Source organism: Hylobates moloch, unplaced genomic scaffold, assembly GCF_009828535.3.
Source record: "Hylobates moloch isolate HMO894 unplaced genomic scaffold, HMol_V3 SCAFFOLD_9, whole genome shotgun sequence".
Taxonomy (NCBI): Eukaryota; Metazoa; Chordata; class Mammalia; order Primates; family Hylobatidae; genus Hylobates; species Hylobates moloch.
The window spans coordinates 8265942-8292060 of record NW_026652284.1 but is presented as its reverse complement, the minus strand read 5'-3'; the positions used below and the strand labels follow the sequence as shown (position 1 = coordinate 8292060).

Genomic DNA, 26119 nt, shown 5'->3' with positions numbered 1-26119 from the left:
TGCAACTGGCCTGGATTATTAATTTTTGATACTATTTTTCCATTTCTAGAAATTCTATTTGAGTTTTTGTCCCAAGTCTGGATGTCCATTTTTATACTTTTTTGCTCTTTTCTCATATTTAAACCTTTTATACATATTAAACAGTCTTATGTCATATTAATTGTTGGATAATTGCACTAACTGAAGTCTTTGTAGGTCTGAGTCTGCTGGTTCTCATTTATAATGTCTTTTTTTCTCATATGCTTTGTATTTTTTTTTCTTAATTGAGCTAATTTCAGGTAACTTTATCTGTGAAAATTCTTCTAGGTGTGGATTTAAGGTCATTTTCCCAGAGATAATTTACCGTTTGCTTTTGTCAGGTGTCTGGGGGCACTTCTAGCCTGACTGGCAACATTTTGGGGTGTGGGTGTCCTTGAGCAGGGGTCTTTTCCACCTTTTTCTAAGGAAATGAAAAGTTTAAGAAAAGGAGATGGCCGGGCGCAGTGGCTCACACCTGTAATCCCAGCACTTTGGGAGGCTAAGACAGGCAGATTGCTTGAACCCAGGAGTTTGAGACCTGCCTGGGCAACATGGTAAAACCCTGTCCCTACTAAAATAAAAACTAGCTGGGCATGGTGGCGCATGCCTGTAGTCCCAGCTACTCGGGAGGCTGAGGCAGGAGAATTGCTTGAACCTGGGAGGCGGAGGTTGCAGTGAGCCAAGATCGTGCCACTGCACTCCAGCCTAGGTGACAGAGCGAGACTCTGTCTCACAAAAGAAAAAGTTGGCTGCATGAGGCACAGTAGCCCTGCACACAGAAAATACTGTAGGACCACCTAGTTGTTGACGTTCGTTGAGATGCTGGGGAGAACACTTGTTAACCAGGCAATCGAATGGGAAGACTTCGGCAAAGTGATGCCATACATTACCTGTGTCCTGGAGAGCTTGACAAAATCTGCCAGCACAAACCAGTGGACGTTCTCAGTGCAGGGAGGAGTGGTGAGTGAGCCATGGTAGGTGTAGTAGTGCTGGAGGTTCTTGGGCAGCATGTCCTGAATGTCAAGGCCAGTCAGGGTTGTTCTTTGTCCTGACCAAGAAGACAGAAGGTAACAGAATGTCAGGGACCACTGCTGCCCCTCGGGAGGACAGCTCAGGCCCAGGCCTCACCAGGTTCCAATCTCTTGAGTTCAGCAGAACATAGAAGCTGATGATTAGGAAACAATTTCCCAGTTTGCTTCTCCCTGGAAGGGATTGAGAGGAGAGACTTTGGGGATAGACGCACTCAGACACCTCCTCCTGGCTGAGTGCTCTTGGCCGGGTGCTCACTCTGGGGCCGTTTTCTCATCGGTAGAAAGGGAATAATCAGCAGGATTGTTGTGAGGATAAGGAGGAATAACGCCTGGAAAGCGACTGGCATTGAACCACTACATAGGGAAGTACTCCTAAGTGTAACTGCTGCGGTCACCATTATCATGGCTAGGCAGAGGACACATTTTATGATCAATGAAAGAAATAAATGTGGCCCCTGGCGACTTCTGGGTAAGTGCCCTCGAAGAAAGACCAACATGCCTTGGTTTGGGCTCATTGAGAAGTGGGTAGACAGCAGTTGTAAATGCAGAATCAGGCCGGGCACAGTGGCTCACGCTTGCGATCTCAACACTCTGGGAGGCCAAGGCGGGAGGATTGCTTGGGGCCAAGAGTTCAAGACCAGCCTGGGCAACACAGGGAGGCCCTGTCTCTACGATAAGTTTTTTTTTTAATTTTTTTAAATAATAAATGCAGAATCAGAACTAAGCCAGGGTCCAGGTACAGGCATTTGGTCCTGAGCTCTTCCTGCCACACCCGCTAGGAACCAAGCCCAGCCACAGGTGGGGCTTAGGGAGGGGCCACTTCCACCAGGCCTGCAAAGCTCCTGCAGCAGCCACACCTGCTCCTGCTCTAGAGAGGTCCTTGTCTCATTCATGTCAACAACACTGAGCCCCTGAGCTCAGCACGAGACTCTCAAGGCAACACAGGATTGAGTTGGATTTTGCTTCACTTTCCCTGAGCACTTTTGTGCTTCTTAAAGGCAGACAACATAGTTTTGGTACATACGTAGGTAGGTCTGTTCAACCAAGGCCACAATGTCTCAGAGTGCATAAGCCCATGAGTAGGCAAAAGCGTTCCAAGTTTTATTATTATTGGAAGATTTCAAGATATAACCTCCAAAAGCGCTCTGTGGTAGAGATTTATTTTTGTAACTCTAATATATTTAAGCGACAGTCAAATTCCGGAATCATGATACAGCCACCATGGAAAAATTCCAGAATCATGATACAGCCACCATGGAAAATAGTATAATGGTTCCTCAAAAAATAAACATATGGCCAGGTATGGCGGCTCACACCTGTAATCCCAGCACTTTGGGAGGCCAAAGCGGGCAGATCACTTGAGGTCAGGCGTTCGAGACCAGCCTGGCCAACATGGTGAAACCCCGTCTCTACTAAAAATACAAAAATTAGCTGGGCATGGTGGCAAGTGCCTGTAATCCCAGCTACTCGGGAGGCTGAGGCAGGAGGAGCACTTGAACTCGGAAGGCAGAGGTTGCAGTGAGCCGAGATTGAGCCACTGCACTCCCCCACCCAGCGAGGCTCTGTCTCAGAAAACAAAAAAAATTAAAATTAAAAAAAAATAGATTACCATGTGACCCAGAAATTCTACTATCTACCCAAAAGAAATGAAAGCAGGAACTCAGAGATACTTGTACACCCATATTCGTAGCAGCGTTACCTCACAATAGCCGAAAGGTTGAAGCCACCGAAATGTTCACCAGTAAATAAATGGATACACAAAATATCATATATCCACACAATGGAATATACTTCAGCCTTTTTTTTTTTTTTTTTTTGAGGCAGAGTCTCACTCTGTCACCTAGACTGGACTGCAGTGGCGCAATCTCAGCTCACTGCAACCTCTGCCTCCCGGGTTCAAGCGATTCTCCTGCCTCAGCCTCCTGAGTAGCTGGGATTACAGGCACCCTCCATAACACCTGGCTAATTTTGTTTTTTTTTTTTTTTTTTTTTGAGACGGAGTCTCGCTCTGTCGCCCAGGCTGGAGTGCAGTGGCGCGATCTCGGCTCACTACAAGCTCCGCCTCCCGGGTTCACGCCATTCTCCTGCCTCAGCCTCTCCGAGTAGCTGGGACTACAGGCGCCCGCCACCACGCCCGGCTAATTTTTTTTGTATTTTTAGTAGAGACGGGGTTTCACCGTGGTCTCGATCTCCTGACCTCGTGATCCACCCGCCTCGGCCTCCCAAAGTGCTGGGATTACAAGCGTGAGCCACCGCGCCCGGCCTAATTTTGTATTTTTAGTAGAGACGGGGTTTCATCATGTTGGCCAGGCTGGTCTCAAACTCCTGACCTCAAGTGCTCCACCAGCCTTGGCCTCCCAAACTACTGGGATTACAGGCATGAGTCACCTTGCCCGGCCACTTCAGCCTTTAAAAGGAATGAAATTCTGATAACATGCTACAATGTGGGCAAACCTAAAAGACATTATGCTCAGTGAAATAATCCAGACCAAAAAAAAAAAAGACAAATACTGTATGATTCTACTTATATGAGGTACCTAGAATAGTCAAATCCTTAGAGACAGAAACTATGGTTACCAGAAGCTGGAAGGGAAGATGGGGAGTTACTGTTGAATGGGTACAGAGTTTCAGTTTAGGAAGACCAAAGAAAGTTCCGGCAATGGAGGGGGGTGATGGTTGCATCACATTGTGAATGTTCTTAATGCTACTGAACTGTACATTTAAAATGGTTTAAGTGGTACGTTTGTTGTTGTTGTTGTTGTTTGAGATGTCTCACTCTGTCATCCAGGCTGGAGTGCAGTGGCGCAATCTCAGCTAGCTGCAACCTCCACCTCCCGGGTTTAAGCAATTCTCCTGCCTCAGCCTCCCGAGTAGCTGGGATTACAGGCGTGTGCCACCACGCCTGGCTAATTTTTGCATTTTTAGTAGAGACGGGGTTTCACCATGTTGGCCAGGCTGGTCTCAAACTCCTGACCTCAGGTGATCAGCCCGCCTCTGCCTCCCAAAGTGCTGGGATTACAGGTGTGAGCCACCGCACCCAGACTTAAGTGCTAAGTTTTAATTCAGGCCGTGGGACTGCATGGAGTCACTGAGATGAGACAGAGCCTGACTCCACCCAACATTTAGGGCAGGAGCCAGAAAGAGAGTGAGAGGGCAGAGCTGGGGTGCACCAGACCACCCTTTGAAGGTAAACTAAGACAAGAGAAGAAGAGTGGCCCATAGATCTGACCATCACTCCGGCTCCGTGGAGCAGCGGAGCCAGCTCAGGGTAGGGTGGGTGAGAACGGAGAACAGGACTATTCTATGACCTTTTCAAGGGGAGCCAGAGAACTGGGGGGAAGCTGGGGAATGGTAAGGTCAGGAGATAACGTTTGTTTGCTTGTGTTTGGAGGTGGGAGGAATTAGGGCAGATGTGTGTGCTGAGCAGGAGGCTTTAATAAAGAGTAAGACATCAATGACGCAGACCGGGCGTGGTGGCTCACGCCTGTAATCCCAGCACTTTGGGAGGCCGAGGCGGGTAGATCATGAGGTCAGGAGATCGAGACCATCCTGGCCAACATGGTGAAACCCTGTCTCTACTAAAATACAAAAAATTAGCCAGGCATGGTGGTGTGTGCCTGTAATTCCAGCTACTCAGGGGGCTGAGGCAGGGGAATCACTTGAACCCGGGAGGTGGAGGTTGCAGTGAGCCGAGATCATGCCACTGCACTCCAGCCTGGTGACAGAGCAAGACTCCGTCTCAAAAAAGAAAAAGAGAGAGAGAGAAATCAACGATGCAGAAGACCGGGGAGAGAATGGCAGGAAAGGAGGCCCTGAGCGTGGGAGAGGAGCGGGGTTGGGCCCCACGTGGGAGGGGTGGTGTTGACAAGAGCAGGGATTTGTCGTCCGTCCGTTGCAGCTGAAGAGGGGTTGTGGAATTTGGTCCAGATACATGTGGGTTAAGGAGCAGAGAGTTTCTGGCCTGTGGCTTCTGTCTTCTCAATGGAGTGGGAGGGGGAGCGTCAGCTCCAGGGGAGTTGCTGGAGCCCGGGCACAGGGGCTTCAGGAGAGGAGAGAAAGCGTGTGACAAGAATTTGGGAGGTCAGAAAGAAAATGCCCAGGGTGGTACGTTAGGATTTCTGGGCACTGTTCATATTTGTAGCTATGAATAAAAAATAATACCAGTTGGCCAGGTGTGGTGGCTCATGCCTAGAATCCCAAAACTTTGGGAAGTTGAGGCAGGCGGATCACTTGAGCCCAGGAGTTCAAGACCAGCCTGAGAACATGGTGAGACCCTGTCCCTACTAAAAATACAAAAAACCAGCCAAGCATGGTGGTGCACCTGTAGTCCCAGCTACTCATGAGGCTGAGGTAGGAGGATCAACTGAGCCCCAGAGGTCGAGGCTGCACTGAGCCATGATCGCGCCACTGTACCCTAGCCTGCACAACAGACCAAGACCGCATCTCAAAAATAATAACGATAATAATACCAGTTAGATGTCTATGGATTTCTGTCCAGTTGCATTCAGCTGTTTGGCTGCCAGCCAACCACTAAGAAAATAACTTAAAAAGCTCCAGAGTTGGTCTGGAGCTTTGCCAGGTGAGTTTGTGGAGGGGTGGAGGGGTGAGGGCTAGAGGGTGTTTGCATGGGAGTGTTGAGGGAGACTTGAGAGTGTCGGGGTGGAATCTAAGCTGGGAGAGAGATGAAAGGACACAGGCGTCACTAGGAGCGAGAATGTGGAAGCCCCAGGTTTGGAGGACTCGGGTCAGGTGAATTGCAGGAGGGGCGGGGTGCCGAAGTCAGAGGACTGGGAGGCTGGGAGCTGTGGCCGGAATGGGACGTGTGAAGTCGAGGATGCAGAGCTATTGTGGTTATAGCTCAAAAGTCAAGGGTTGACCCTGGGTGGGAGATGGCTCTTACAAGAATGCCACCCTCTGGAGGAGAGGGGACGGAAGAACACCCCGAGTGTCTATATTCAAGTGGTATGACGAGGGCTTCCCTCTTGGCATTCATCTCAGCTTGGAGCCAAGTGGACATCTCTCTAGCCGCCAGGACTGTCACTGCCAGCTGAGGTGACAGTCATCAAAGCAAGGATATGCCTACTTAGTGCAACTCCAGCCAGAAGTTCCAATCATGGGAACTGACACATCGAATTTATGCACAGGCTTCTCAGAGAGGTTTGCTGCCTAAGCCAACAGCAGAAATCACTGGAACAAGTAACCTGGCACAGGGAGGGGTGGACTCCCTTGGCAGGGCCCGCTGGCCACCCTCCCCACCAGCATCAATCCCCTGCGCCCTGGGCCGACCTCACACGCACACTCACATTCATTCCCCTTCCCTCCTGCAGCCACAGTTGGCTTCCCTTACCTGGGAACTTGATGTTGGCCAGATGAGAAATGAAGTTGCTGTAATAAGTGTTTTCAGGGTAATTCTTCACCTGCAGAGAAACGCAGAGCACTGAGCGTAAGTGAAGAAGAGGCCCCAGCACCGTCTCTACTAATCCAGCCACTCAGCTTTCTAGCTGATTTGGCCAAGCCTAGAGAGTAAGGAGAGGCAGCCTGTGCCGTCTTGTGTTTTGGCAGAGACAGTCTGGCTCTTCTTTGCTACCAACACGCAGGTTCATGAGTCCTTCCAGAAAGGCACCATCTGAAGTATTTTGGCAGCTTCCAGGGAAAGAAGCTTCTCGGTCTTGGTGATGCCCTCAGAAATGGCCAACTCTTACTCTAAAAAAGTCCCCTGTGCGCTTGTTTTTGTTTGTTTGGTTGTGAGTTTTTTGTTGTTGTTGTTGTTGTTTTTTAAGAGAGACTCTTGCCCTCTTCCCCAGGCTGGAGTGCAGTGGCATGATCTCGGCTCACTGCAACCTCTGCCTCCAGGGTTCAAGCAATTCTCCTGCCTCAGCCTCCCGAGTAGCTGGAATTACAGGTGCCCACCACCACGCCTGGCTAATTTTTTTGTATTTTTAGTAGAGACGGGGTTTCACCATGTTGTCCAGGCGGGTCTCGAACTCCTGACCTCAGGTGATTGGCCCATCTCGGCCTCCCAAAGTGCTGGGATTACAGGCGTGAGCCACTGCGCCAGGCCTGTACACTTGTTTTGGGCAGTGTCAGCCACAGTCAGATTCTTTGTGATGAGGAGGGCTTGATCTCACAAGCTGCCTTCTTCATCCTCATTCCGACAGAGAGCCAGATGTCCAAGGCAGAATGACTACAATTCCCTCAACACCAGGTCACTCTTCCTGTATGAGTATTGACTTTAACAGTCAGAAAAGTTGCTTTGGGTGAAAAAGATCTATTTTCAATGGCTCTTTTCAGTCAAGTGGTGTTGATCTCTTTCACTGTGCATAAATTTGGCTTTCTTGGCTTTATGACTGCATTTGCTGTTTGTTTTATAGATGTCTCGTGCCTTTTTTGTTGCATTGGTCCACCTTTACTGCCTTCTTTTGTGTTAAGCAAATACTTCTCATGTACCATTTAATCATTTTTGGTTATTTTCTTAGTGGTTGCTCAAATGATTACCATATACAACTCAATCACAATCTATGTCAGGTTAATATTAATTTAATTTCAGTAAAATATAGCAACTTTTCTTCAAAAGAGCTCTATTTCTTCCTCATCCTTTCTTCTATTTTTGTCATATGCATTACATCTACATATATTATAAGCCAGTGGTATATACAGTGGTATAGTCATTGCTTTAAATAATCTTGATGGTTTTTAAAAAGAAATTAAAAGAAGAAAACACAAAAAATATATGTATGTAGTCTTTTCTATTCTCCATTTCCCATACTCTTCACTTCTTTCTGTGGATCAGAGTTACCATCTGGTATCATTTTCTTTCAGCCAGAAGAGCATCCTTATATATGACTTGTAAGATAGACCGGCTAGCAATTATACTGGTTTTCGTATATCTGGGAATCTCTTTGTTTCGCCTTCATTTTTGAAGGGTGGTTTATTGGATATAGAATTCTTGATTGACAGTCATTCCACTGTGTTCTGATGACTTGAAAAGTCAGCCATTAATTGTACTGTCATTCCCCTACATATAATAAATCCCTTTTCTCTTGCTGCTTTCAGCAGTTTGATTTTTGATGTATCTAGACTTGGGGTTTATTTATCAGACTTGGAGTTTTTTTAGTTTCTTGGATTGATAAATTTATGTTTTTCCTCAGATTTGAGGCTTTTGGGCCATTGTTTTTTTTGTGTGTGTGTTTTTCTTCCACTTTCCTCTCCTTCTGGGACTTCCATTTTATATATATATATATGTGTGTGTGTGTGTGTGTGTGTGTGTGTGTGTGTGTGTGTGTGTGTTGCCATACTTGATTTTGTCCCCATGAGTCTACAAGGCTGTTCATTTTTCTTCTGTCTTTTTTCTCTCTTTTTCAGATTGGATAATTTCATTGCTCTATCTTCAAACGCACTGATTCTTTTTTTCTTCTGCTGCCTCACATCTGCTTTGGGCCCATCTAGTGATTTTTTTCCATTTTGTTTATTGTACTTTTCAACTCTAGACTTTCCATTTGGTGCATCTTTAAAGTTTCTATTTCTCTATTGAGATTCCTTTTTTGAGTCATTGTCATCATATTTTCCTTCAATTCTTTGAACATAGTTTCCTTTCATTCTTCAAACATTTATGATAGTTATTTTTTTTTTTAATTTTTCTCCCAGCCACAGCATTGATAGTTGTTTTAAAGTCCTGTCTGCTTAATCAGTCTGGGTCCACTCAGGTCAGTTTCTATAGATTGTTCTGAGTTATTTTTTCCTCCTAAGTATGGATTACATTTTCCTATTTCTTTGCATGCCCAACTTTTTTTTTTTTTTTTTGAGACGGAGTCTCACTCTGTCATCCAGGCTGGAGTGTAGTGGCATTATCTTGGCTCACTGCAGCCTCTGTCTCTTGGGTTTGAGTAGTTCTCCTGCCTCAGCCTCCCAAGTAGCTGGGATTACAGGCATGTGCCACTACGCCCTGATAATTTTGTATTTTTAGTAGAGACGGGGTTTCTCCATGTTGGTCAGGCTGGTCTCAAACTCCTGACCTCAGGTGATCCACCTGCCTTGGCCTCCCAGAGTGCTGGGATTACTGGCATAAGCCACCGTGCCTGGCTTTTTTTTTTTTTTTTTTTTTTTTTTAGTTTCACTCTTGTTGCCCAGGCTGCAGTGCAATGGCACGATCTCAGCTCACTGCAACCTCCACCTACTGGGCTCAAGTTATTCTCCTGCCTCAGCCTCCTAAGTAGCTGGGATTACAGGCGTGCGCGACCACGCCTGGCTACTTTTGTATTTTTAGTAGAGATGGGGTTTCCCCATGTTGGTCAGGCTGGTCTTGAACTCCTGACTTAAGGTGATCCATCTGCCTCAGACTCCCAAAGTGCTGGGATTACAGGTGCGAGCCATCACACCCAGCTTTCTTTTTTTTTTTTTGAGACAGAATCTGGCTTTATTGCCCAGGCTGGAGTGCAACAGCGTGATCTCAGCTCACTGCAACCTCTGCCTCCCGGGTTCAAGTGATTCTCCTGCCTCAGCCTCCCAAGTAGCTGGAATTACAGGCGCCTGCCACCATGCCCAGCTAATTTTTGTATTTGTAGTAGAGATGGGGTCTTGCCATGTTGGTCAACCTGGTCTTGAACTCCTGACCTCAAGTGATCTACCCACCTTGGCCTCCCAAAGTGCTAGGATTACAGATGTGAGCCACCACGCCCAGCCCCACCATCTAGACTTTCTTAGAAATGCAGAGGTGTTGACTGGGCGCGGTGGCTCATGCCTGTAATCCCAGCACTTTGGGAGGCCAAGGTGAGTGAATCACCTGAGGTCAGGAGTTCACGACCAGCCTGGTCAACATAGTGAAACCCGTCTCTACTAAAAATACAAAAATTAGCCAGACATGGTGGCAGGCGCCTGTAATCCCAGCTACTTGGGAGGCTGAGGCAGGAGAATCGTTTGAACCTGGGAGGCAGAGGTTGCAGTGAGCCAAGATTGTGCCACTGCACTCCAACCTGGGTGACAAGAGTGAAACTTCATCCCAAAAAAAAAAAAAGAAAAGGAAATGCAGAGGTGTTGCCTTTGTCTGATCGGGTTGCAGTTTTCCTCTTGCCCTTCGAACAATTTGTGTCTACCCAACCCCTCTGGGATTCCAGCTCTTTTAAGTCAGCTTGTCCACGTTAACCAAGGTCCGGAGATTGACAGCACAGAAGGAGCACAGTGATCTTCCATCGAGTCAATATTTCCAAGAACTGTGAGCTCAGGAAAAGATGAGGAGGGATAATAAAGAAGACTGTTCAACTAGACTTCACACCTTGTTTGGACATCACCCTATAACTTCAAATGCAGACACACATGGGTAGTTTCTGCTTACCTCAACGAAGGCTGCCAGTACAGCCAAACCATCTGGCGCATCTTGAGCTATGTCATAGCTCTTGTATTTAGAATTGTAGTGAACAACGTGAATCTGTAAGAGCAAGGTAGAGTGGGTCAAGGGCAGTTCATAGAAATTCAAATGCTTAAGATTTCCAGGGAAGGAGAGAGAGAAAGAAAGGTGCTCCGTCTGAGGCCTCAGACTGTTCCACACAAGCAACTTGGACCTCCATCTCCTTCCATCTGGGCTGCAAATCCCATCTATCAGAGCAGCAACTTCCCCAAGAATGGAAAGAGCAAGAGTGGGATTCTGGAAGATGGCAGTTCCAGGCCATTTTCAACCACACCTCTCTCCAGGCAGATAAGCTGGCAGAGTCTGAAGGGATCACATAAGGCCGTTGGGTTCTCCTGGGGTGTCTGGGGACTTTGCAGGGAGAGTGAGCTTGCGCCCCTTGTCCCAGGCAACCACTGTTAATGTGTAGTCATCCTATGGATGGATTCTGGCAAAAGGGGGAACTCAGAAAATCTAACACAGTCCACGCACAGTGGCTGATGCCTGTAATCCCAGCACTTTGGGAGGCTGGGGCTGGTGGATCACTTGAGGTCAGGCGTTTGAGACCAGCCTGGCCAACATAGCGAAACCCCGTCTCTACTAAAAATACAAAAAGTAGCCGGCCATGGTGGCAGGTGCCTGTAATCCCAGCTTCTCGGGTGGCTGAGGCAGGAGAATCATTTGAACCCAGGGGACGGAGTTTGCAGAGAGCCAAGATCACGCCACTTCACTCCAGCCTGGGCAAAAGAGCAAAACTCTGTCTCAAAAAACAAAAAAAAGAAAATCTAACACATAGAAATCCAGCTGAAACAAAGGAGGGCTTGCCACACCCTGTGGGCCGTGAAGTCCTGCCAACCTGAGTTCTGTGAGGGCAGGACCTTGCCTGAACCCCTGTCACAAAGTGGTGATCTGTCAATAGTTGCTGAGTGAATAAAAAATAAACTTAACTTCAGGATGACTTAACTGCTACCATTGCACAAAGTCTTTTGGCTGTTTTTGTTTTTGTTACTCAGACTGGAGTGCAGCAGCATGATCAGGACTCACTGCAGCCTCAACCTCCTGGCCTCAAGCGATCTTCCCACCTCAGCCTCCTCAGAAGCTGGAACTATAGGCATGCGCCACCACTCCTGGCTAATTTTTTTTTTTTTTTTTTTTTTGTAGACACAAGATCTCACTACATTGCCCAGGCTGATCTACAACTCCTGGGCTCAAGCAATTCCCCTGCCTTGGCCTCCCAAAGTGATGGAATTACAGGCATGAGCCAGTGCACCCGGCCTTGGCTATTTTAATAAGAAAAGTGACGGCCAGGCACTGTGGTTCACGCCTATAATCCCAGCACTTTGGGAGGCCAAGGCGGGTGGATCACCTGAAGTCAAGAGTTCGAGACCAGCCTTGCCAAAATGGTGAAACCCTGTCTGTACTAAAAATACAAAACTTAGTAGGGCATGGTGGCGGGTGCCTCTAATCCCATTTACTCGGGGGACTGAGGCAGGAGAATTGCTTGAACCCAGAAGGCGGATGTTGCAGTGAGCTGAGATCGTGCCACTGCACTCCAGCTGGGGCAACAGAGCAAGACTCTGTCTCAAAATAAATAAATAAAAAGAAAAGTGACTATGGGGTTCAAAGGAAAGAGGACGCAGTGGGGGTCCTCAGGTACCTCGATCACATGTCTGATCCCGTCCACGGTGTGCTCAGAGCCGCTGATCTCCGAGGATGCACCTCCCCAGTGAAAGTGCATCTGCTGGGCTATGTACACAGTGCCGTCGGCCGCTGTCATGCGCGTGGTGGAGGGCAGGCTGATCTGCACTGGAGAGACAAGGTGGGGCTGAGAGCAGAGTAGGTGAACACAGAGGGGTCAGGCCTACAGGCTGGGTAGCTTCCCTGCTCACCTCCCACCTGTCTGAGCCCAGGGCAAGCCAATACCATAGACTGGCTTAGAATGCCATGGGCAGGGTCACCAAAGGAGAAGAGGCGTTTGCACACAGGGCACAGGGTGAGGTCAGGATGGAGGCCAGGCACTGAGTAAACCAGGCTGGGCAAGTGCCTCTCCCTAGCACACTCCTTCCTGCCCAGAACCAACAGGCCAGAGGCAGGACCACACAGTGGCAGGTCCAGCTTGCTGGTCCCAGGGAAAGGGAAGGTCCTGAAAAATTATGGCCAATGGGCTTGGAAACTAGAATTCTACTCTCTATCTCTGGCCAATTTTGGAATTTGCCGAAGTATAAGAATAGGAAGTGGGGCTCTTAGAACTGTTTTCTTTTTTTTTTTTTCACGCTCACTCTGTTGCTCAGGCTGGAGTGCAGTGGCATGATCATGACTCACTGCAGCAACTCACTGCAGCCGCCAACTCCCGGCTTCAAGGGATCCTATCACCTCATCCTCCCGAGTAGCTGGGACTACAGGTGCCCACCACCATGCCTGGCTAATTTTTGTATTTTTAGTAGAGACGAGGTTTCACCATATTGGTTATGCTGGTCTCGAACTCCTGACCTCAAGTGATCTACCTGCCTCAGCCTCCCAAAGTGCTGGGATTACAGGCATGAGCCACCACGCCCAGCTGAAATCTCTGCCTTTTGGAATGAACTACACAAAAAGAAAAAATGGACTCAGTTACTAAGAAAACTGACTAAGAAAAATATCTATGAGGATATAATTTCGGCATTGGAAAGGGCCAGACGGCATGTGTCTCATGAGCAAGATCTTCCTATTTATTTATTTTGAGACAGAGTCTTGCCCTGTCAACCAGGCTGGAGTGCAGTGGCATGATCCAGGCTCACTGCAACCTCCGCCTCCTGGGTTCAAGCAATTCTGCCTCAGCCTCCCCAGTAGCTGGGATTACAGGCATATGCCACCATGCCCAGCTAATTTTTGTATTTTTAGTAGAGACAGGGGTTCACCATATTGGCCAGGCTAGTCTCGAACTCCTGACCTCAAGTGATCCGACCTCCTCAGCCTCCCAGAGTGCTGAGATTATAGGCGTGAGCCACGGCACCCCGCAAGATCTTCCTATTTAAAGTCATCAATGGTGGCTGTAAACAAGAACATTTTCTTAAAAGATAGCAAATATGAGGTATTTAAAACCTGTCACGTGCCCCCTTCTTCGTTTCCAAATTGTCTAAAGGAGCGGGGAGCTATGATTAAATTCATAACGTAATGTGCTGTAATGCAGTAATCTGGCCTGAAAGGTTTTCACCGGCCCTTTGGCAGAAAAATTGCTTTGTATTTAGAGCTTGAGATGTGGCTGGCCTCAGAAATCAACGCTTGCAAGAAAAGAACGGAGGGCCTTAAAAGAAGGTGTGCAAGGTCAGCAATGCTGAAAGCAGACGGGAGCCGAGGAGCTGAGGACCCGAGCAGAGCTCCCTATATGGACAGTAAGCGCCACAGAAGAAATGAGAGAGGTCCTCACAATTTCCCCAAAACACAGCTCCCGGGAGACGGAATGTGTTACTTCTGGTGACACTGACAGGCCCACACAGGCCCACTTGGAAAAGAGCCACAACCCTGAGCCTGTTACTGTGCTTTTTAAAAAATTTTTTTATTGAGACAGCGTCTTACTCTGTCACCCAGGCTGGAGTGCAGTGGCATGACCTCAGCTCACTGCAGCCTGGACCTCCCAGGCTCAAACAATCCTCCTGCCTCAACCCTTCAAGTAGCTGGGACTACAGGCACACCACCATGTCCAGCTAATTTTTAAGTTTATTTGTAGAGACAGAATTTCACCATGTTGCCCAGGCTGGTCTCAAACTGGGCTCAAGCAATCCGCCTGCCTTGGCCTCTCAAAGTGCTGGAATTAAAGGTGAGCCACGGCACCTGGGCAATATATATTAATGAATCAGTGCCGGCCCACCGACTGTTACTAGTCTGCAGCAAAACAGAGAAATTGGGAGTTCGTTTTAGAAATTTTGTAGCAATTTGTCTTTGTTTCAACAGCCTGTGTTTCAATTTGAATTTCTCTTTACTAAAATGTTGAATCTAATTTAAATTTAATTTTCAAACGAGGAGGCCAGGCCCGGCAGCTCATGCCCGTAATCCTAGCAATTTGGGAGGCCAAGGCAGGCAGATCACCTGAGGTCAGGGGTTCAAGACCAGCCTAGCCAACATGGCAAAACCTCATCTCTACTAAAAATACAAAAATAGCCCCAAAATATGGACAAAGTCTGTATAAGGAAAATCACAAAACTAATGAAATTAATCAGGAAGAACTAAATAAGTGGAGAAATATTCCATGTTCACAGATAGGAAGACTTAATACTATCTCAATGTCAATTCTTTCCAACTTGGTCTATATGTTACCAAAAAGTGGTCCCTATCCAGACCAGAAGAGAGGGTTCTTGGATCTCACACAAGAAAGAATTTGGGGTGAGTCCACAGAATAAAGTGAAAGCAAGTTTATTAAGAAAGTAAAGGAATAGGCCAGACGCGGTGGCTCACGCCTGTAATCCCAGCACTTTGGGAGGCCAAAGCAGGCAGATCACTTGAGGTCAGGAGTTCAAGACCAGCCTGGCCAACATGGCGAAACCCCATCTCTACTAAAGTTACAAAACTTAACGGGGCATGGTGGTGCACGCCTGTAAACCCAGCTACTTGGGAGGCTGAGGCACGAGAATCACTTGAACCGGGAGGCAGAGGTTGCCGGGAGCCAAGATAGCACCACTGCACTCCAGCCTCAGAGCAAGATTGTGTCTCCAAAAAAAAAAAAAAAAACGGAAGTAGTGGAACAAAGAATGGCTGCTCCATAAGCAGAGAAGCCCCAAGGGCAGCTGGAGCTGGTTGCCTATTTTTATGGTTATGTCTTAATTATATGCTAAACAAGGGGTGTATTATTCATGCCTCTCCTTTTTAGACCACATAGGGTAACTTCCTGAGGTTGCCATGTCATCTGCAAACTGTCATGGCGCTAGTGGGAGTGTAGCAGTGAGGACTACCAGAGGTCACTCTCATGGCCATCTTGATTTTGGTAGGATTTGTCAGGCTTCTTTACTGCAACCTGTTTTATCAGCAAGCTTTATGACCTGTATCTTGTGCCAGCCTCTTATCTCATCCTGTGACTGAGAATGCCTTAACCTCCTGGGAGTGCAATCCAGTAGGTCTCAGCCTTATTTTACCCACCCCCCCATTCAAGATGGGGTCACTCTGGTTCAAACGCCTCTGACATTACTATGCAATCAAGCAAGCTTTTGGTATTTACCCACATGGACTAAAAACACACAAACCTGCACATGGAATTGATTGATTGATTGATTGATTGATTGATTGATTGATTGATTGGAGAGAAGGTCTTTCTCTGTCACACAGGCTAGAGTGCAGTGGTACAATCATAGCTCACTGCAGCCTTGACCTCCCAAGCTCAAGTGAGTCTCGGACCTCAACCTCCTAAGTAGCCAGGACTGTATGTTTGAGCCACCGTGCCAGGCTAATTTTTTTATTACTTTTGTAGGTCTCACTACACTGCCTAGGCTGGTCTCGAATTCCTGGGCTCAAGTGATCCTCCCACCTTGGCCTCCCAAAGTGCTGGGGTTACAGGCATGAGCCACCATGCCTGGCCTGCACACAGATTTTATAACAGCTTTATTCATAATTGCCAAAACTGAGAAGCAGCCCAGATGTCTTTGGATAGGTGAATGGATAAACTGGTTCATCCAGGCAATGGAATATTCAGCACTGAAAAGAAATGAGCTATCAAGCCATGAAAAGACATGGAGGAAACTTAAATGCGTATTACTAAGTGAAAGAAGCCAATGAGAAAACGCTGCCTGCTGTGTGATTCCAACTATATGACATTTTGGAAAAGGAAAAACTATAGGTCAAATAAAAAGATCAGTGATTGCCAGGGTTTAGGAAGGAAGGGAGACATGAACAGGTGGAACACAGGATTTTCATGACACTGAAATGATTGCTCGATACATGTGATTAGAAACCTGTCAAAACCTGACTGGGCGTGGTGGCTCATGCCTGTAATCCCAGCACTTTGGGAGGCTGAGGTGGGCAGATCACTTGAGGTCAGGAGTTCGGGACCAGCCTGGCCAACATGGTGACACCTCGTCTGTACTAGAAATACAAAAATTAGCCAGACGTGGTGGCACGTGCCTGTAATCTCAGCTACTGAGGAGGCTGAGGCAGGAGAATCGATTGAACCCGGGAGGCGGAGGTTGCAGTGAGCCAAGATCGCGCCACCACACTCCAGCCTGGGTGACAGGGCAAGACTTCGTCTCAAATAAAAGAACCTTGCAAAACCAAAAATTAACAAATCTTTAATACATCATGTCAACTTTATTGTTAAGCTTAGTGTTCATCAAAATCTCAGATTCAAAGTTTGTAGATTAGTTTTTTTTTTCCCCCCTTCAGTATTCCTGAATGTGCTTGGAGCTTGCTGAAAAGTAGCCAGTGGCAATAGCCAAATAACTTCAAAAGCTAAATTATAAAAATCTTTCAAAATACTTTATATCAGGCCGGGCACGGTGGCTCATGCCTGTAATCTCAACACTTTGGGAGGCTGAGGTGGGTGGATCGCTTGAGGTCAGGAGTTCGAGACCAGCCAGGCCAACATGCTGAAACCCCCATCTCTACAAAAAATACAAAAATTAGCTGGGGGTGGTGGCACACGCCTGTAGTCCCAGCTACTCAGGAGGCTGAGGCATGAGAATTGCTTGACCCTAGGAGGCAGAGGTTGCAGTGAGCCAAGATCATGCCATTGCATTCCAGCCTGGGTGACAGAGTGAGACTCCGTCTCAGAAAAAAAACCCTTTACATCGAAAAATAGAATTATGGCCAGCCGCAGTGGCTCGTGCCTGTAATCCTAGCACTTTGGGAGGCCGAGGTGGGCGGATCTCTTGAGGCAAGGAGTTCGAGACCAGCCTGGCCAATATGACAAAACCCTATCTCTACTAAAAATACAAAAATTAGCTGGGTGTGGTGGCACATGCCTGTAGTTCCAGGTACCAGGGAGGCTGAGGCAGGAGAATCGCTTGAATCTGGGAAGTGGAGGTTTCAGTGAGCCAAGATTGCACCACTGCACTCCAGCTGGGGCGACAGAGCAAAACTCCATCTCAAAAAAAAAATTTTTTTTTAATATATATATAATTAATGTGAACTTTGGGTCCACTCTAGTGTCCGACATGCTGTTGTGTGAGGTGAGAACCCCAAAGAAACAGACTTCTGGACCACAGAAATTTGAGCAGAGCCCTAAAGGAAGAAGGTACAGGGTCCTCTGGAAATTGGGAGGAGGGAGCCGCTGCAAGCCCCTTGGGAAGCTGAGCTCTTCTCTTCCACATGCCTTCCCTCTTCTGGGCCCTCAGCACGAAGCCCGCACTCAGCAAGGACTGCCCATAGAGATCCTCCATCACTGATTGCTTCCCACCTGCTGTCCAGGGAGGGTGAACGAAGCCACTGCCTTTGGTCTTTGTGCTTCACCCCTTCTCCACAAGGAGAGGACAAGGAGGGGAGGAAGAGTTCAGCCTGCCAATCTGGAAGCCTCAGTAATTTTGGAAACAAGAGCTTGACATTATGATGAAAATGAGGCTTTTGTTCATTCTTTGTGTATTTCAGGGCTCCTGGCCACATAAACCTGAGTCCTTTTACAGACAGAGCTTCATTCTCCAATTTGCTACTTTCACCAGCCCTATAAAGGACAATCGGTTTTCTTTCTTTCTTTTTTTTTTTTTTGAGATGGAGTTTTGCTCTTGTTGCCCAGGCTGGAGTGCAACTGCGTGATCTTGGCTCACTGCAACCTCTGCTTCCTGGGTTCAAGCGATTTTCCTGCCTCAGCCTCCTGAATAGCTGGGATTACAGGCACGTGCCACCACGCCCAACCAATCTTTGTATTTTTAGTAGAGACAAGGTTTTACCATGCTGGCCAGGCTAGTCTCGAACTCCTGACCTCAGGTGATCTGCCCACCTCGGGCTCCCAAAGTGCTGGGATTACAGGCATGAACCACCTCACCAGGCTGGTTTTATTTTCTTGATTGTGCAAGATAAGAAAACTAAGTCCTGTGACCCTTTTATTTTTTTATTTTAAAGAAACGGGGTCTCGCTCTGTTGCCCAGGGTGGAGTGCAGTGGTGATCTCGGCTCACCACAACCTTGACCTCCCAGGCTCAAGTGATCCTCCCACCTCAGCCTCCCGAGTAGCTGGGACTACAGGCACTCACCACCACTCCTGGCTAATGTTTTGATTTTTTGTAGAGATGAAGTCTCACCAAGTTGCCCAGGCTGGTCTCAAACTCTGGCATCAAGTGATCCTCCCACCTCAGCCTCCTAAAGTACTACTGGGTTTACAGGCATGAGCCACCATGCCTGGCCAAGTCCAGTGACTGTCCTATCGCTGTGTGGCAGGCAGGGAAGTATCTCAACCAGCGCAGGAGAGAGAGAGTGCAGTACCTAAGAAGGATTTGGCCAAGAAACCCAACATCTGGGGGTGTGAGCCCATCTTGGCCATTAGACACTGTGTGGCCTTGGGTGAGTTCCTCAACCTCCTGAGGCCTCAGACTTCCCACCTAAAAAATGCCCCCTCCTGGGGTGGTCATGAGGCTCAGGGGAGTCGAGCCAGCTTGGAAAAATCAGGAGGATGTTCTGCACAAGCAAAGCACAGATTTCACAGTTTCCAGGCCGGGCGTGGTGGCTCGCACCTGTAATCCCAGCACTTTGGGAGGCTGAGATGGGCAGATAACTTGAGGTCAGGAGTTCCAGACCAGCCTGGCCAACATGGTGAAACCCCTGTCTCTACTAAAAATATTTTAAAAAATTAGCCGGGCGTGGTGGTGCGTGCCTGTAATCCCAGCTGCTCAGGAGGCTGAGGCAGGAGAATCGCTTGAACCCAGGAGGTGGATGCTACAGTGAACCGAGATCACGCCACTGCCTGGGCAACAGAGTGAGACTCTGTCTCAAAATAAATAAATAAATAAAATGTACAGTTTCTCATATCGGATTCCTGAAGTGGGGCATCCCCACGGTCCTGCTTTTTCTGTCTGACCTTCGCCTTCTTTCTTGTAGGGAGCAGAAAACCAGAGCTTCCTTCTTAAAACTCTGAGAAACCCTGGTCCTACCTGTCAGGTGCTTTGAGCTGAATAGACTCAATATAGGAAATATGGAAAAGCTGACCCAAGCTGACGGACAGAAAGCCCCCGTGGGAAGGGTGGCTTCGGCAGCACGGCCTGTCCTGCCTGTCACCTGCTGGGTGGGTTGGGTGAGCTCAGGTAAGGGGATAACGCGGCAGGAAGGGACCAGCAGGGAGTTGAGTTGAAAGACGGATGCTGCCCTCTCTGGAAGAGCCACTAGGTTTCGGGGCCGGTCAGCCCTCATGTTCGACCCTTATGTTCAAGGCCTCCAGCTCTGAGGCTGTGCTCTGTGTCTCTGTGCAAGCCACTCCTGGCAGGGACACGTGTCACCTGCCTTCCCCTGCAGGCTGCCAGGGGCTGCCCGTGGACTGGAGCCCCTCGCCACCCCTTCCCCTTACCTGTGTGGCCGTTGTTGACCATGGGGAACTTGCCTGCCTGGGTCTCATAGCCTGTCAGGTTGAGCCCCTTCAAGGCGGGGTTGTACCGCACCTTCGTCCTCTGTAGGTTGATGGGCGACTGTCTCTGGCCCCCACAGGCGGGGTAGTGCTGTGGCCAGTGTGCTTCGTCCAGTGCCCCTTCTGAGACAGGAGAGAGACAGTTCAAGGGGCTGCCTGGCTGAGCCCACTCTGGAGGAACCTCACCAGGCCAGAGGCCAGGGCCTGCTGGGCGGGGACCCACAGAGGCACCTTCCAGAAAGCAGAAGCATGGCCCCCAGAAGGAGGCCAAAAAGACAACAAGGTCAACTCCAAGGACTCTGGTGTTTGGGGGGCTTTGGTGCTAACCTCTAACTTTCCTGTGGCAACTGCTGGCCCTGGGTGAACAAGACTTAGTGTTTTGAAATCAATGAAACCTTTTTTTTTTTTTTTTGAGACAGGGTCTCGCTCTGTCACCCAGGCTGGAGTGCAGTGGTGCGGTCTTGGCTCACTGCAACCTCTGCCTCCCAGATTCAAGAGATTCTCCTGCCTCAGCCTCCCAAGTAGCTGAGATTACAGGCATGCACCACAACTCCTGGCTAATTTTTGTGTTTTTATTACAGACAGGATTTCGCCATGTTGGCCAGGCTGGTCTCTATCTCCTGACCTCAGGAGATCCACCCACCTTGGCCTCCCAAAGTGCTGGGATTACAGGTGTGAGCCACCACGCCCAGCCTGAGAGTCTTTTATACATAACTTTTTGCTCTCGTTTGACTTATTTCCAGCTGATGAATGCATGGAGGGATCCTTGGCTTTGCTATTCCTGTGCTGCTCCAGGGGCCTCTTCCTCACTTCCTCTCAAGGGCCCAGTTGTCCTTCCATGCCCCCAACGGGAACACAGCCCCCACCTCCCCATGCTGCAGGAACCCCCCACCACTATTTTCTTGCTCCAGCCCCTTTTATGGATTCCCAGTATGGTAAAGACCATCTAGGTGTCTACATTTACGGATTCAGGGAAACTAAGGAAGCATGAGGTTCCAGGACAACCTAGAGTGAGTACTTTTTTAAAACTCATAAGGAGAAAGTTTATCTTTTCAGAGAGGGTTGATAATCACAGGGGACAGAGTAACATAGGTGAGTCGTCATCATAGGTGACTTGGCCCCCAAACAGCTGTGGAGCTGGTGTCAGCCATGTGACATGGAGAATCCCACCTCTGTTCCCTGTTCGGGGGGAGCTGTGTGGTGAGTACACAGCTTCTTTTAAGAAAGGTGTTTGTGGCTGGGCACGGTGGCTCACGCCTGTAATCCCAACACTTTGGGAGGCTGAGGCAGGCAGATCACCTAAGGTCGGGAGCTCAAGACCCACCCTGACAAACATGGAGAAACTCCGTCTCTACTAAAAATACAAAACAATCAGCCGGGCGTGGTGGCACATGCCCTTAATCCCAGCTACTTGAGAGGCTGAGGCAGGAGAATCGCTTGAACCCAGGAGGCAGAGGTTGCAGTGAGCCAAGATCGTGCCATTGCACTCCAGCCTGGGCAACAAGAGTGAAACTCTCAAAAAAAAAAAAAAAGATGTTTATACCAGGGCCTCTGACCACTTTTTGGTTTGTAATCAAGGCACGAAGCCTGTAGCACAACGCCTTCTCAGAGCAAGATCTTTGGCCCAGGGCACTGTCAATACTGGGACATCTCTCAGGTATTCCTGGAAGGCATTTACGAAAGCTACTCTCAAGTTCTCCCGGAGCCCCTAGTAGTTTTCCAGGAAGCCCACTGTCTCAGAGGCTGGGCAGAGCCTGGGGAGCACAAGGACTTCATTGTCTGAATTCTCTCTTCCTTCACCTCTGAACGCCCTCCTGCACTGCTTGGCCAAGTGAAGCAGAATGCCCCAGGCTTCCGAGGCACTGCCATGTGTAAGATCACTGTGCTCAGGAACAGAGCGGTTGGCCAGAGCTGGCTGGACTTTCTGAACCTCCCAGGATGTCCCTAATTCTGTTGCCTTGACTTAACAGATCGTCCCGTTCACCCTGAAGGAATGCTTCCGGAGCAGCTGAACTGGGGCGGACTTTGCAGGAAGCAGATGTTTGTCTCACTTCCTGCATCGGCCGGTGGGCACCAGCCTCCTCATGGGCCCCAATCCGTGGTCCCGTACAGAAAGGAGGGGGACGCGGGAAGAAGCTCTCCTCACTTCCCCTGGAAAGGGCTGTTTAGTGTCCACAAACCCCACAGACATGGCCTTCTAGCTTTGGCTCACATGTGGACCAGAACCCACGTTGAATGCCAGGATTGTACATTTCACATTTTAAAAGTCTGGTTTGGGGCCTGGCACGCTGGCTCACGCCTGTGATCCCAGCACTTTGGAAGGCTAAGGTGGGCAGATCACTTGAGGTCAGAAGTTTGAGACCAGCCTGGCCAACGTGGTAAAACTCCATTTCTACTAAAAATACAAAAGTTAGCCAGGCTTGGTGATGAGTGCCTATAATCCCAGCTACTTGGGAGGCTAAGACACGAGAATCGCTTGAACCCGGGGAGGCAAAGGTTGCAGTGAGCCGAGATGGCGCCTCTGAACTCCAGCCTGGGCAACAGAGCAAGACTCTGTCTCAAAAAAAAAAAAACAAACTTCTGGTTTTGGCAGCCCACAGACCAAAGGGAACTGGGTCCTTATGTCAAGATGTTCTGGGTAAACTGCCTACCATGAAATTTCCAAGAAAGAAGGTCTCACAAACCCCACAGCACCTTCCGTGGGGTTACCGAGAATCTTTTCTAAGAAATTTATTTTCCACTTACGCGGACCAACAAAGCAAATGGTTTTATGAAGAGAAGCAGTGAGTGTGCTTTTGAACCAGCCAACACAGTGGATGGAAAAAAATTTAAAGCAAAAAGCCTGTAAGTAAATCAAGAGTTCATGAAGGGGAAAGCTATTTCCTTCTTTTCCTTATTTGAAGTTTAAGTTCAGCTTGTTCTCCATACCTTCTGAGACACTGAAAAGGTAACATCTGAAGCCACAATGAGCAGACCCCCAACAGATGGCAGGTGGGCTGCCTGGCCATCCTGCGAAATGCCCTAAAGGAGGACTCTTGGCCAGGCGCAGTGGCTCATGCCTATAATCCCAGCACTTTGGGAGGTGGGCAGATCACCTAAGGTCAGGAGTTCGAGACCAGCCTGGGCAACACGGTGAAACCCTGTCTCTACTAAAAATACAAAAATTAGCCAGGCATGGTGGCAGGCACCTGTAATCCCAGCTACTCGGGAGGCTGAGGCAGGAGAATCACTTGAACCTGGGAGGCGGAGGTTGCAGTGAGCCAACATCACACTACTGCACTGCACTCAAGCCTGGGCAACAGAGCAAGACTCTGTCTAAAAAAAAAAAAAAAAAAAAAAAGAAGGGCACTTGTCCTGTTGTAAGGGTGTGAGGGTAACTGAGGGAGTGTGCAGAAGCTAGGGGCTTACCTGAGTAGGTCCAGTCAGACCCATGCTGGGCCTGGCCACCCAGCAGGAACAGGGACAGCAGAAGCACCAGGGCCCTCATGGTGCTGCACATCTGGAATGAAGACTGATTCCGGCGAAACTCTTCTTTTAAAGGCTCAGAAACTGTAAATAACAATTTACAAGTGATCCGCCCAGCTGGCTAAACCACCCTTTGCTGCTCCCACTAAAACAATAACACCCTCCCCACAACAGCACTTCTGGCTCCGTGCATTGGGCCAGGCAGCCCAGCACCTGCCTGATCTCCTCCCACATCAATTTCATATCTGGTCAGCCCATGGGTTTGGTTGTTCAGTGTCTTAGGAATACCTGAAGGGCCACACAGTGCAGCCATTGTGAACAGGTGACCGCGGAAATGGGAAAAGGCCCAAGGCAGGGAGAAGCAGGATGAAGGACTTTCCTGGACTGTCGGACTTCCCATGCTCTTTCTCCTGATGTTGGAGATCTGGGGACTGCTGATGGGATCACCACTGCCTGCAAACCCTGCCAGTCTCAGTCACGGACACAAGCCACCGCTGCAGACACGTGGCTGCCCTCAGCCGGGCACCCAGGGAGATGGCCTGGCCTCCATGTTTGGGCATTTCACGGTCCTCTCCTTAAACCAGTGGTTGATCCTGGGTCCCAGCTCATGAGCCACATTCCAATGCGTGCCTTTATGCCATTCAAGCTGGTGTGGGCGTCTGCGTTTCTGCATGGATTTCTTCTGACACCTGCAGGGCACTTGGGCACACCTAAGCCAATCAGCCAATTGCCCTCGCAGGATCCATGGATTACCTAATCCTGTGTATTCACTTGGCTAGACAGTCCCTGAAATTAGCTGAAGGAGAAACTTTTGAGTTTATGCTTGCTGACAGGCCAGCGTTTCCCATGCCCTTCCACAGGGTCAAACACAAAAGGTAGCCGGAGCTCCTGCAGGGGGGCTACCACGCTGCCGGACACAAACGGCCGCCCCTGCCTTGTTGTGAGGAGCCGAACCCCCTCCTGGCCTAGCTTAACACATTGTCCACTCGGTCCTGGAATGGCAAACGGCAGCAGGCCTTCACAGCAAGGATGTTAGCGGTGAACCTAGGCTCTCCCGAATATTTCAAAGACTCCGCGCTGTCATTTAATAGAGAACAGCAGCTGCTGCAAAGATCTTGCTGGAAACTTCCATTTCTAAAGCTCAAGAGCTGAAAGAATCTCAGAGAGAGAGCAAAGCATATTCAAGGACAAGGATTCTGAAACTAGACGGATCTGTGCCACCTGCTAACTGTGTGACCATGGGCAACTCAGTGCTCTGTGCCTCAGCTTTCCTTCCTTTTCTTTTTTTCTCTTTCTTTCTTCCTTTCTCTCTTTCTTTTCTTTCTCTCTTTCTTTCTTTTTTGAGACAGGGTGTCTCTCTGTCACCAGGCTGGAGTGCAATGATACAATTTCAGCTCACTTCTCTTGGACTCAAGCAATCCTCCTGCCTCAGCTTCCCAAGTAGCTGGGACCACAGTCGCATGCCACTATGCCCTGCTAATTTTTGTATTTTTGGTAGATATAGGTTTTTACCATGTTGCTCAGGCTGGCCTCAAACTCCTGGACTCAAGCGATTCTCCTGCCTCGTGCTCCCAAAGTGCTGGGATTACAGGCATGAGCCACCGCACCTGGCTGCCTCCTTTCTTTAAAAGGAGTTAGTGATAGCACCTCCTTTGTGGGGATTCAGCAATAAATGTGCCTGCAGTAGTTGGAGCAGTGCCTGGTGTGTAGCAAATGGCATTAGCATCTATTCAGACCCCTCATTTTACAGGAAAAGGAAGTGACTTATCATTGCCACCCAGCTGGTTAGTGAGGGAACTGGAGGAAAAAATCCTTCAATCTCCAGCTTATGGACCATTTATTTGCAAAAATGCGAAACCTACTATTCTGTCCTTGCTAAACCAGTGACGCCCACCTGCTGACTCCCAGCCCTGTGGAAAGGGCCACCTTGTAAATCACAAGGTCCCACCTCTGCTGAGGAGAGCAAGACGCTTTACAAGCCCGGGCGGGACCCTCGACATCAAACTGGCAGGAAAACATGAACTCAGTCATCTGAATTTTTTCTTGGGAATCTGAATTGGGAGACCCAGAAAGAATCAGGGAGCTGCAGGCGGGCAGAGACCAAAATGTCAGGCTGTCATGGAAGCCTGGGAGGACTGGATGAGCCCAGGTGAGGGGAACTGGAGTGGAAAGGAGCTCAGAGAAAGCCTGGGCCAAGGAGGAGGGCAAGACTGCCCAGAGAGGGAGGAAGGAAAGAGCCCTGGAGAGTCAGAGAGAGGAGTGCTTGCGGGAGAGCACAGTGAAATGGAGAGGGCCCACCACTCCTGGCAGCTCCCAGCCCCACGGGTCTCACTGCCCTGCGGTGAGCATTTGGGGCTTCCCAGGAGAGCTCTGGGACTTTCCTTGCCTCACACAGCTCCTTAAAATACAGTGCACATACTGCGTCTGTGAAGCTGCGATGCCAGCAGCCCCGCCGCAGAACTGCTGTGCAGATCACATCTGAAGCCTTGCCCTGGTTTTGCCTTTTGCTCAGTCGAGAGCCTGGGCTGGCCAGCAACCTGTTGACCTGGCTGGTGTTGAGAATCGGTGTGAAAGTGAGTAATTAAGGCAATAAGGGAGTCAGATCAGATGATGGGCTCTTGGAGTAGTAAGGCCATCTGCCAACGAGGACACATTTCTAGAGAGAGGGTCCCCTCCCTTCGCTATGCAGCACCCTGCCAAGGACATACTGGACCCAGAA

At 48.9% G+C, this 26119-nt stretch overlaps 1 protein-coding gene across 3 annotated transcripts in view; it reads right to left on the bottom strand.

The window, feature by feature from the left end:
- CA6 (carbonic anhydrase 6) overlaps positions 1-23441 on the bottom strand; it is a 29828-nt gene extending 6387 nt beyond the window's left edge. Inside the window, exons 1-6 of one of the 3 annotated variants that reach the window (XM_032760958.2) lie at positions 23344-23441; positions 19879-20058; positions 12086-12234; positions 10378-10470; positions 6397-6466; positions 909-1066 (exon numbers count right to left, since the gene is read on the bottom strand). In XM_032760958.2, the coding sequence (XP_032616849.1) occupies positions 909-1066; positions 6397-6466; positions 10378-10470; positions 12086-12234; positions 19879-20058; positions 23344-23434 (741 nt within the window). In that variant the 5' untranslated portion in view covers positions 23435-23441. The remainder of the gene's footprint in view (positions 1-908; positions 1067-6396; positions 6467-10377; positions 10471-12085; positions 12235-19878; positions 20059-23343) is intronic. The other 2 variants (XM_032760959.2, XM_032760960.1) reach the window with 2 other exon arrangements.
- Between the last annotated feature and the right edge of the window lie 2678 nt (positions 23442-26119).